At 57.7% G+C, this 12,155-nt stretch overlaps 2 protein-coding genes across 2 annotated transcripts in view; both read right to left on the bottom strand.

Annotated features, from left to right (window-relative positions):
- LOC119111198 (DE-cadherin-like) overlaps positions 1–96 on the bottom strand; it is a 37,139-nt gene extending 37,043 nt beyond the window's left edge. Inside the window, exon 1 of the mRNA XM_037235019.1 lies at positions 70–96. Coding sequence (XP_037090914.1) covers positions 70–96 — 27 coding nt within the window. The remainder of the gene's footprint in view (positions 1–69) is intronic.
- The window catches only part of LOC119111197 (cadherin-23-like), a 125,364-nt gene that overhangs the window by 2,346 nt on the left and 110,863 nt on the right, over positions 1–12,155 (bottom strand). The window contains exons 11-14 of the mRNA XM_037235018.1: positions 8,525–8,628; positions 5,161–5,302; positions 2,779–2,870; positions 822–948 (exon numbers count right to left, since the gene is read on the bottom strand). Of these exons, the coding sequence (XP_037090913.1) occupies positions 928–948; positions 2,779–2,870; positions 5,161–5,302; positions 8,525–8,628 (359 nt within the window). The 3' untranslated portion in view covers positions 822–927. The remainder of the gene's footprint in view (positions 1–821; positions 949–2,778; positions 2,871–5,160; positions 5,303–8,524; positions 8,629–12,155) is intronic.

Raw genomic sequence — 12,155 nt, 5'->3', positions numbered from 1 at the left:
CGAGGCTGCTAATGCCAGCTTAGAGGGCAATCGTCATAAACGTCTTGGCGAATCACCCTCGTAATATACCTTGATGCGCTCAAAGTCGTTTGGCATGTTTGCTATGAAACGTTCGAGCCAAACACAGAATAACTACTCAAAATGACACGACAGCCAACTGTGCAAGCACCATTATGAATAGTGAAAACGCCCGCAGTTTAACACTTGACGGCGACATGAATATCAACACTGCCACACGTGCGCTGAACAGGGGGAGAGCGGCGTGCTTTAGTGAACCTTCACTGCTGGCCCGACCCACAGACCTCTGCCAACAACGGCTGACCACCCACTGGCAGACTACCGTCCGGACTAGCAGGCCGCTGGCCGGGCCAGCAGACCGCTGTTCGAACCAGCAGACCGCTGGCCGGGCCAGCAGACCGCTGGCCGGACCAGCAGACCGCCGGCCGGACCAGCAGACCGTTGGTCGAACCAGCAGACCGCTGGCCGGACCAGCAGACCACCGTCCGGACCAGCGGACCGCCGTCCGGACCAGCAGACCGCTGGCCGGACCGGCAGGCTGCCGGCCGGACCAGCAGACCGTTGGTCGAACCAGCAGACCGCTGGCCGAACCAGCAGACCGCCGTCCGGACCAGCGGACCGCCGTCCGAACCAGAAGATCGCTGTTCGAACCAGCAGACTGCTGGCCGGACCAGCATACCGCCGTCCGGACTGGCAGACCGCCGGCCGGACTAGCGCACCACTGGCCTGATTTGGTCCGTCTGCAAGCCCGCCGAAACGCCTCGGCCGCCGGCCTGCCTGCAGACCGCAGCTGGTCGGCTTACTTTGAGCGTAGTCAGCTGACCGGACGTGGGGTCAATGCTGAAGAACGACTCCGGCGAGCTGGGACTGGTCACCAGCGAGTAGACCAGCTCGGCGTTCTCACCCTTGTCAGGCGTCAGTCGCCTCCACCTGGACAGATGAGCGAGACACAGTGAGGGGCGCCAGGGATCATGGAGGTTGCATGATTCTGTGGAACATTGTCATTCGATTCCTCAAATCATCTCACCTAACGATTCGTCTGTCATAGGTAATTAAAGCTAATGGAAAGACGGTGCCACCTTATCAAGCGTAGTTTACATGATCTCTGGTCCAGAAATTTGACGGCTGACTCGTAAGGCGTGCTTTCACATAAAAACGCTTTGTTTTTGTCACTCTAGTAGGATATTTAATGGCAATATGCTATATCAAAACTGATCACTACATGATCCTGCAGAAAGAAGTGATGCTGCAAAAAAGCCAGCTACGATATTGATTGCAAGAGCACACTGCAGCACTATGCCAATACGTTATTGATGCGTTCCAATGTTAATAAGAAATACTGCGATCTAACATTTTAACGTCGTAATCTGTCTAGTTTTGGAGATTAAAACCAATTCAGAGTTGGCGTCATCACACCACACAGTGCGTTTCAGTAACACCTGTTTTGCCCTGCCTCGCATAAATCCGACGGCTCTGAAAGCCAGCAGCTGGTGATCAGCACGAAATTGGCGCAGTAGTTCGCTGCCACTGAACACGGGCACGCCATGTCCGAATAGCCCTCTGACATGGCATGAGTCCGTTCCAGACCGAGGACCCCGCCCCAGCGCGGCAAACGCATTCCTGCGGCGAGACCCTGATACCGCGGTCCAGCGGCGTCCCCAGGCTCGAGGCGAGGGCGCGCACACGTGCCGCTCTCAGACTCCCGCCGGGCTTTCGCCGATCATGGAGCAGTTGACACGCGTTCTGTGGATTTCTAGCTTCGAGACAAGCATCTCTGACTCTCTGAGGATAGAATCATCAACTACACATTTAGGGCGTCCCGTCTTTCTATATAAAAGCCGCAAAAAAGCAGGCGGACGGGAGCAGTTTTCGTCCCGAAATCAATACGGATTAAGGAGAGGAAATACAGCCCTGGGCTGATGCTGATGTGACCAGACACTCGGAAACAGCCTCTGTTTGATGCTGGGGATTATGGAGAGCAAAACAGTCAGGGATTAGGCTCAGCGGACGCCCACGGCCAATAATAAAGTCGTCAGAGGCCGCATATCGTGACATCAAACTGCCAACGGAGCAGCGGGCGACTTTGATAGATATTTAGGAGACCTGAATCGACGATAAATTTAAACGAATGTCAACAGCCCGCCAGGGTCGGCCGGCTGCAAATTACTCGCCTCGCCTCGTCTCGCGGGACAACAGCGAGCCGGGACGCAACTAGGCACGAGTTGAGAACTACGCAGCCGTTGCTTCCCGCCGCGGAACGTCAGCGCGACGGGCGCCCGGGCCTGGGCCCCGCTGCCGCGCCGGTCCCGGGTCGGCGCGCGGCGGCGCCACGCTCATAAAGCCGGACCGGGCCGTCCGCACGCGACGGCAAGGGCCTACGCCGATCGTGAATGCCTGACGAGCAGCCGAACATATCACACTGAAACAAACATGGTCCGGCCAATGCGCGCCGATTAATTATTCCCTGAGGACGGCCACGCGACACCCGAGCGCGGCGGCGATCGAAGCGCAAGCAGGGGCGGCAGGCGGGGAGCTGGGGGCGCCGCTGCCGTCGCCGGGCGCAGCTGCAGGCGCACCTGGAGCGGCGGCTCCCGGCCACTGGCGGTGCACTTGTCGCCGCGCGGCCGCCGGCTCCCCAATGACGGCACCGGCCGCGAATCGGCCGCCGTCACCGGGCGTCGGCCGACGGCGCGCGGGCGGCCGAGCCGCGTCCGCCTCGCGCCTCTCTGCTCGCCTCGGCCGGGCGCGGCCCCCACTCACCCGCAGCACGGCTGTGCCGGCGCCCTTGTTCTCGGCCACCTCTGGTCGGTACTGGTCACACTCGGTGAACACGGGCCGGTTGTTGTTGACGTCTGCGGGGCGAGGTGATGGGCGTTAGCCGCTGCGTGGAGACGACGGTGACGCGGCCACACTGGAAGCATGGCTCGAGCCAATGATGGAATGGGATTGTGACATATCGAACATGAGCTCGTGATGCAATGAAAACCAATTGTGCTACATTAGGCATGCTATCAGATTAACTCGTGATGAAGAAATGATTATGCCATCTGTCCAGTCATGCTGACGCCAAGGCTAACGCAGTCCAGACATGTGAGGCCAGTCGTCGCGCTCGGAGCTGGTTAAACACACTGTGATCGGAGGCAAACTCCATTTGACCTGTGCCAGACCAGGTCCGGTCAGGTCAGGCCCTTCCATTACGAGCCCGCCCGCACCACCGCAGCGCCCGAGACCGTGGCTGATTGGACGGCGCTGGCCCGCGTTGCACCAAATCCCTCGCCGTCCCCTGGGTGAGCCTGCGATGACGAGAGCGCTGCGCGGCCTGTCCCCACTTCGCCCGGCGAATAATCCCGCCATCGCCGACCGATTCGAGAGGATGAAACCGGCGTAGGGCAGCCGGCGCACGCCAAATTGACCCACGTAGCGGCGTGATCGCCGGCGGCCGGCGGTCGCGGCGCGCCCGGCCCGCCACACGTCCGCGCGTCAAACTGTAAGCCGCCGCCACCGCCGCCGTCGCCGGCCGATGGAACGACGAAAGCGCCGCGAACGCCCGGCAACAGGTGTGACGAGGGCGGGAGCGGACGGGAGTCGACGGCGGGAGGGGGCGGAAGCAGGCGGAGCGGACAGGAGCAGACCGGAGCGGACGGGAGTCGACGGCGGGAGCAGGCGGAAACGGACGGGTGTCGACGGCGGGAGCAGGCGGGAGTGGACGGGAGTCGACGGCGGGAGCAGGCGGGAGTGGACGGGAGTCGACGGCGGGAGCAGGCTGGAGCTGGTTCCCGGCGGCGGCGGTGTGATTGGCGAGCACGTGGCACCATTCCCGGCGGCGACGCCCCCGGCGCACGTTCGAGCTAAATGGAAAAACTTCCACGCCCAGGATTGCGACAAAGTTGGCGTCGTTTTTGCGCCGCCGTCACGGCGTCGGGAGCGGCGGCGCTGGATTATTCAGCAGCCGTTGTCCGAGCGCCTGCGGCGGCGCCGCGAACACGCGGCACAGGTCAGGTCACTTAGGCTGATTGGCGGTGCCGCCGAGGGCGCAGCGGTCGCCCCAGATCGGCCATCCCCGTACGTCCGCAGTAGGAGAGACACGCGACGGAGCGCAGCATCCTCGCACGCGGAAAACAAACAAAAATCAAACACACAAAAACACGACGATTTGTGGAGCGCACGACGTCATCGCGGCAAGAGGAGCCGCGACAAGTGGGCTTTACCGCTGTATTTGCTGCCGCAGGTGAGCGGATCAGACCGTCAGTAGCGAATCCGTGGCCTCATAGAGCATGCATGCGATGGGTTCCGTGGCTTGATCTGTCAGCCGCCAGAGGCACTGCCTTGGGATTTGGAAACGTTCGGGAAGCCAGCCGAGAGTGTGCTTCAATCGCCTGAATCTGTCAAGAGCACCTCAAGCGAGGGGCCGGCGCAGAACGCAGCAGGAAAACTGCGTTATAAACAGTTGCTGTCAGAGAAAGTGCAAAAGAACAAAAATCAGCTGTTCCGGAAGGGTGAGAACAATATTGCAAAGCCTATTCAATGCAAGGCTTCCCTGAATTAGAAAATGAAGCGCTGGCTCTGAGTTACGATCTGCTGGCAAGCTGTTTCTGATTACAAGAACAGCTGCTCGATACAGGGATTTTCATTCCGTCGTGTTCGGCCCTGTTACAGACGCAAATAATGCGTTTTTGCTTCAGCTAACTCTTGCACAAATTACCAAGCTACTTAAACTTGAACAGAAGCAATATACGAGTCCCACATATCATTTCTTACTTGAGGTCGAACCAAGGCCCCGTGCGCTGTTGCCTCAATGAGTGGGGAAGAATGCCTTTGCACAGAAGCGGCACTCTGCACAGGGCGTGCCCCCTCCCCTTCCTCCCTGAGCACACGTTACCAACCTCCACCCACCGTACCGCATCTCGTCCAGTGTTCGATCGGTACCCGTTCTCCCCCACATCGACCATCACCTTCTCCCGCCGTCATACTAGTCTTTCTCATCGTCCAACCCGCCCGGGGTGGGGAGGGGTGGGGGTGGGGGTCTCGGCCTATGTCCGGGTCGGGCCGTCCCGTAAGAAAAATGACTGGCCAGCTCCGGGGGACCGAGCGGCCGGCCGGCCAGCAATCGCGACCCCGGTGCCGCCCAGCGCTGCCACCGACCTATGACGTGCACGCGGACGGCGGCCGTGTCGTTCTGGTTGTGCGTGTCGCGCGCTACCACGGTGAAGGCGTAGTCTTCGGCTGCGAAGCTGGGTGGTTGGCGCACCAGCCGGATCACGCCCGTCTGACGGTTGATGGTGAACTGTGGACGAACGGCACGGTCTCCTGTGAATGGGGCGCTGTGGACGCACGGCACGGTCTCTTGCTGATAGGTGGACTGAGGACGCACGGCACAGGCCCTTGCCGATGGTGGACTGTGGACGGATGGCACGGTCTCCTGTGAATGGGGGGCTGTGGACGCACGGCACGGTCTCTTGCCGATGGTGGACTGTGGACGGACGGCCCGGTCTCTTGCCGATGGTGGACTGTGGACGGCGGATGAGGTCCGGCTGCTGAGACGCTTGCGCTCTTACGACCGGGGTTAGCCTTCAGCGCGGGTGCCGTCTGCCCCGGGTATAGGCCGTCCTCTATAACGGGGGCGAGAGGAGCGTTCGGACCGACGATTCGCGGTCAGCTCCGGACAGGACACCAAGCTAGCCAGGTCCGTGGTGATGCTACAGAATGACGTCCATGTTAGTCATTGTTCTAGGTGATAACACCTTGTTATAAATTCGGTCGCGTGTACAATTACTTTGAAGCCGTCGAGATCACAGCCGTTCTGAGCATGGCTGGAGAGTGACGACATGGCTGTGTCACTCAGATAGTCTGAATTGCACAATACTGCCCCGGCCCGTTAGCTGAATACCGCTGCGAGTTATCACGCGTTATGTAAGTTCATGGAAGCGAGACATTGTCATCACTAACGTCTTTTCGTGACAGCTTTGTAAACATAAGGGCGTCACTAGCATGATGCGCGAGGAATGCGCAAAGTATAGGGAAGCGCTTTCAGTGCATGTTGTGTTACTGTTCACCGTCGACTGTCGATGACGGTCTGCTTACAGTGCGAGTTTACGTTCAAGACATCAGCTTACGGCCCTCCATCGGAGCCGGTCCCTCACACGCAACGTCCACACACACACACACACACACACACGCGGACGCTGCCGTACGGCAACTCCAGTGCTCAGTGCTTCCAGTACACACACGCACGCGGACCTGCCGTACGGCACCCCAGCGTTCAGTACTTCCGGTACACACACGCACGCGGACCCTGTCGTACGGCACCCCAGTATTCAGTGCCTCCGGTACACACGCGCACGTGGACCCTGTCGTACGGCAATCCAGCGTTCAGTACTTCCGGTACACACACGCACGCGGACCCTGCCGTACGGCACCCCAGCGTTCAGCGCGTCCGGCTGCCCAGCTCGCCAGGTCGGTAAAACAGTGGCCCACTTCCCTGCAGTACCTAGACATAAATAGAACACTGCTCGGAAGAAACATTCCAGCCGATGTCGGTCGTAGCATTATGCAAAAATGTCGGCCTTGAATGGCTTGCAGCACTGACGGCGCATGGCACGCCAATGACAAGACGTAACGCCTAGCAATGCCACCTCAGGGACTGCCACGGACCGACCCCGCCGCGGGCGTGTTCAAACAGAGGCCCCCGGGCTCATGTGCCCCACCCTTCAACAAATGGATCATATGTATCAGTACTTGGGCAAATAAACGCCGACAATTCAGTGAAGTGTTGACGGGAGACAGGTAAAGTAACGGGATCTAGAACAAACGATGTTGTTTTGTCTTGTCTCAAATTTCGGACGCCTGCGGCACAATGAACTGGCTTTCGTGAAATACGTTGAGTCCTGCCGGACCCTACCCTCTGTTGCAAAATTTTGTGCGGGCCCCTGGGCCCTGGCTTCCTCTGTGGGGAAAAGCACCAGGGCACCGGCACAGGTCAGGGGCGCAGCGCTACACCCCTGTGCGGGGCGAGCGCTGATCAGCACTGGCCACTTTAACGATATCTTAGGAACACCTGTTCGGATGATAAGTTTAGACTCAACGGGACGATTTACTCGCAGGCACAGCTCCTGACAGCAAACGACTGGCTGCAAAAAGGCCCACATCTGAGCGAATGGCACCACGCCGCAGATGTGCGAATCATTCATCACAATCAGACCATAAAAACGAGGATTAAAAAGCTCCAAGGCTTTTTGCCCAGAGCAGCAATAATTGACCATTGACGTATGATGAGCAGACTATGAACAGCTTTCAATTGAGTCGTGCTTGAAAAACTCCTTCGCTCAAATGGTATGCATTTATAATGACGGCAAGGGGATGACAAGGCTGGCTGATCGCGTTGCCGTTCCGTCAGAAACCAATCACATGCACCAGAGCTTGGATCTGATATCGGGTTCGATTAACTCGGCGCCAGAGCTGGTACGTGGGCTGCTCTACGGCGCCGCACGGGGTGAATGCCCGCTAAGGAAGGGAAGACGTGGTACATTATGAGACAAGGCAGAAGATTGTCGCAACGGCAAGGTATGCAGCTCGCGTAAATCGGCCGACCGGCAGCGCGGCATGACAATTTAGTTGACACAGAACGACTAGTGCGTCTTGTCTACCGATTTCCGATAGTTATCAACAGCCTTCTGAATTCGCGCCGCCGAAGGCGCACCAGGCAACAGCCTGCTACATAATAATCACCACGCCCGTCCGTCGGACAAATGACTCATTTCTCGGCTCATCTCCGGAGACGCACCACCCGTCCACCTTCAAGAGCATATGCCATCCGTCTCTGTTAATAAAGACGCCGAAAAGTGCTCGACCTAATGGTCACGAAATTCATTTCACGATGCAATATCCCGGCGGCGGACATCATCAGTCGGATGCTAATACGGCGCCAGTGATCCATCACTTAGCGCTGATCCGGGGAGCGGCGACACGCGGGCGGCGGCGGTGCGCACCGCCGCCTGCCGAGAGCAACAGGCGGTCCCGCCGCGCCGCCGCGCGCCGCCCGCCGCAGACGACGAGGGGAGCTCGACAGACACGGCGACTGACAGCCAACACTCGGCAGGCATGACCGACAGCCAACACTCGACAGACACAGCGACCGCCAGCCAACACTCGGCAGGCATGACCGACAGCCAACACTCGACAGACACGGTGACCGACAGCCAACACTCGACAGACACGGCGGCCGGCTGCCAACACTCGGCAGACGCCGCGGACGACAACCAACACTCGACAGACGGTGACCGACAGCCAACACTCGACAGACGGTGACCGACAGCCAACACTCGACAGACATGGCAACAGACATTCATCACTGAGTTCCAGGCCCAGGCAGACCAAAAATATTTAGCAGACAAGATGACGCTTCCCTGGGCGACCCCTGCTGTTCGCCTGCCCTGCTGTGCAGGTATGTGACCCTGAGGCGCCGGCGCCCCTACCGCGCTGTGTGCGCTGCTGCCAGCGGTCTGCTCACCATCTGGTACACCTCGACGTCCAGGGTACTGCCTGGTGACCGGATGAAGTAGCTGATGGGGTCCGTGTCTGGGTCTTGCGCCACCACAGCCCGCACCAGAGACCCTGCAGCCGGCAGAGGTCAGGTCAGGTCAGGTCACTTTGGTCTCCAACCGGGAGTCAGAAGTGGCTGTGGTCAGGGACCTTGGGGAAATCTTCATCAGGAGCTCATGTCTCCATCAGCGCGTCTCTGAAGCGCACCGAGCGAGCTATTTATTTAATACGGGCCTGTTGGGCGGTGGTTGCCCGTCGTCTTGCACATTTCCGGCACATGGACGAATCAAGCCGGAGCGCACGGGTGACCTCAACCAGGCCTGGTTGGGGGCGATATGCTCCATTTGTTAGTGATGACCTTATCATGCTACACCAGAGCCATGCTGCGTGCTTTGTGGGCGCCGGAGATGACGATGACGTAAAGGAGTGCCGGTGTAATGGCTCAGCCCCATGTCGGCTAGGACAACACCGATATCCCACCGTAAACAAATGTTTCGCAGTAAAAGCTCGCGGCATGAACACGCGCGCGTGCAAGAGATCCGAGCTGCGACCCGCTTTAAGAGGGCGCCGCACAGCTGAAAGTTGTCTTGCCACTACTTAACCCGTGAGAACAGCGCTTACGCTCACCTTGAAGTCCGTATGTGCTTGGTTAACGCCTCATGTGCGCGCAGTGCTACAGCCTGTCGAACATACTGTGACAGAAATGCCGTCTACTTCGAACACTAACTTTAGAAATAGACTCGATTCGAAGCCTATGATGAGGCCCAGCGCTTTGATCACAGAAGTTGGTGCGTGTTATGTAGTTCAATTATACCCAATCCATTTACATCCATAGTTCAGCTGAGACATTAAGCCTTTATTCTGAACATTGCATCGTAAAATTCATACATTGCTGCCTTTTAAAGAGCACGGCATTGTTAAGCAGCATACCCCGTTGTCTGGTGCTGAAAAGTTTAGCAGCACGAGCGCCGGGTTTAGGAGACACCCACAGTGACATAATTCATTTAGAAGTTTCCAACTACCAAATGTTCACCACGGACGGGCCACTAAGCTCTGCAGTTAGTTTACAACGTTGCCAACATGAGCGGCCACGAGAAACGGGCGAGACCCGAGGTCTCGCCAATGACGAGGAGAATATTATAATATAGATGATACCGATGCACGTGCAGGTGGAGCGCTTCCAACCCAAATCAACGGGCCTTATCGTCGTTCAAGTCCGTCTGTCATGAGAGCTAGGAAGGCGGAGGTTCACCAACGTCGCGCTCGAGCGTCAGTTCACCAGTCGCATCGCTTCGAAGCTGGATCGTGACCAGCCTACACAAGCAAGGCTCATTCATGCGATGAAATGGATCGCATTTCATCTGTTTTCGCACGCACCGATTGCAACCAATTTTATGCAAAATCGGAAGCATCTTCTACAGATATTGAACACCAATGATTGGGTTAGGAGCCTGCATACTTTTCATGACGCTCTCTCTTATAGTCGGGTCCAGGGGTGTAGTTTCCTATTTAGGGGGACTCTGCCTACCCCTTCCACAAAAGTTTTAAGAACGGGTAGATGTGGAGATAAAAACATTTTTCGCGTAATTTAGGGAATGTTTATGCTGATGAAATAATAATGAAATGATATATATATATATATATATATATATATATATATATATATATAAATATAAATAAAAATATAAATATATATATATATATATATAATAATGAAATAATAAATAATAATGAAAATTTAGCTACTTTCCCTGTGCAGCCTCCTCCCAATTATTTTGCAAAGCTGTACCGCAGTCTGGGCAGAAGCTGTTCAGCACCAGCGGCTTTCGACGGGTCTATTGACCCCTCGGCGGCGGGCCGGCGTCCTGGTGTATCGGACAGTGCTAACGGCGACGCTATTTGTAGAAGGCACGGCTGCCTGTGCTATGCAGCGGATTTCCAGTTCTGTCCTAGCGCTCATTTTTCGACCGAATCCAAACAAACGGAACTCAAGGCTATCCATCAAAACACACCGAACGCGATGGCAGGCGACACCATATGATAACAGGCGGCTTCAAACCCTTCAAACACGTAAATCAGACCACAACAACCCGGCAAGCAAAATCAGAGCATGACAGACGCGCCGATATCCAGCGGGAAGGAACTTTTTCTACTCAAGTTAACCAGCTGAATGTCCACTGTATGGTGACCTCTAACGCCGAACCCCCAGGCGATAACTGCCCGCGGCGTCTGACCCGTCTCGTGACCGCACTGGATAGACTGGCAAGGTGCAGCAGACGTACATGGCGCGGTGGATACGATAAACTCGAGTGAATACCATCGACGTCCTAGACGAGCAGTATACAGACAACACGACTGACATGTGGATTCGGTAGATTTGACTGGCTTGCAAGGTTTGATAGATCGGATCAACGTGGCGGGTGCGGCAGAGGCGAATGACTTGATACATGAGTAGACGTGAGTAGAGTGCAGCATGCGATAGATGTGGTTGGCGCGGTAGGTGCTGGAGACGTGATTGACATGGATGCGGTAAACGCAAAAGACATGGTAAAAATGACAGACGTGATCGACGTTATGTATACAGCGGACAGGAAGGACAGGGTGACTATGATGAACTTACACGCGCGTTGCAGGCAATGAATATAACAGACGTCAAGGACGGTGTGAATATCATGGACCTAGGACATGAAATGCGGCGGTGGACACGCACCACCCCGTGAGTGTGGCGCCGGCGGCGACGGTTACAAAATGCCCCAGATTCCTGGCGTGCCTGTGCAACCGCCCCGCCCGAGTGACACGTTAATTCAATGGTGCCCCGCCCCCCCCCCCCCCCGCCCCCTCCCCCTCGACCGCGGAGGTCGTGCGGCATGCCACGGCCCGGCGGCGATCCGGGGACGTGCCGACACACATAACGTGCCGGCGCCGGGTCAGGGGCTTAGCCGGCCCTCGGGTAGGGCAGACTGACGACGGGACGGACAGCGGCGCGACGTCGGCCGCGTCGCGGCGCGGCGCGTAAGCGACAAGCGCGCACTATCAGAGCGAACGACTCACAGAGCGTGTTTAAAACGAAGAACACCTACGGAGCAACAGCACCAAACGACTTTTACCGGAGCCTCCCGCTACAGCACCACATCTCGTTCCGTCGCACCCAGCCGAGCCGCAGGGCGCGCGCGGAATCCGCGGATCCAACCAGCATCAGCACCGGCGCGGCGCCGGCTGCGGCCGTGCTTGGCGACCATGCTGCTGCATTATGGCCACCGGTCTGGCCAACGACCCAGGGTCACGCGCGTTGAACATTCATCAGCGCCAACTTCAGGCGTCGCGGCCGACAACGAGTTCGCGGTACGCGTGCGCCGCCGAATGACCGCGACCCGCGCTCCGATGAAAGACAAACGGCCGGGTAAGGAGCGCTGGGGAACTGATCGATTCGGTGACCGGCAACGGCGGGCCGGGCCGTGCACGGGCGCGGTTCGGACAGGGGTCGATCGTCCAGGGCGGGCAGAGCGGAGGCGCCGGCCGTTACCGTGAGGGGTCGCTCAGGGGTGTTAATAACATGCACGGACGAGCCGGCGGGGGCGGGCGCGTTTGACTGCTTCGTC

This window comes from Pollicipes pollicipes, unplaced genomic scaffold (genome assembly GCF_011947565.3).
Source record: "Pollicipes pollicipes isolate AB1234 unplaced genomic scaffold, Ppol_2.1 Scaffold_7261;HRSCAF=8764_pilon_pilon_pilon, whole genome shotgun sequence".
Lineage (NCBI taxonomy): Eukaryota > Metazoa > Arthropoda > Thecostraca > Pollicipedomorpha > Pollicipedidae > Pollicipes > Pollicipes pollicipes.
This window is presented reverse-complemented; position numbering and strand designations above follow the sequence as displayed.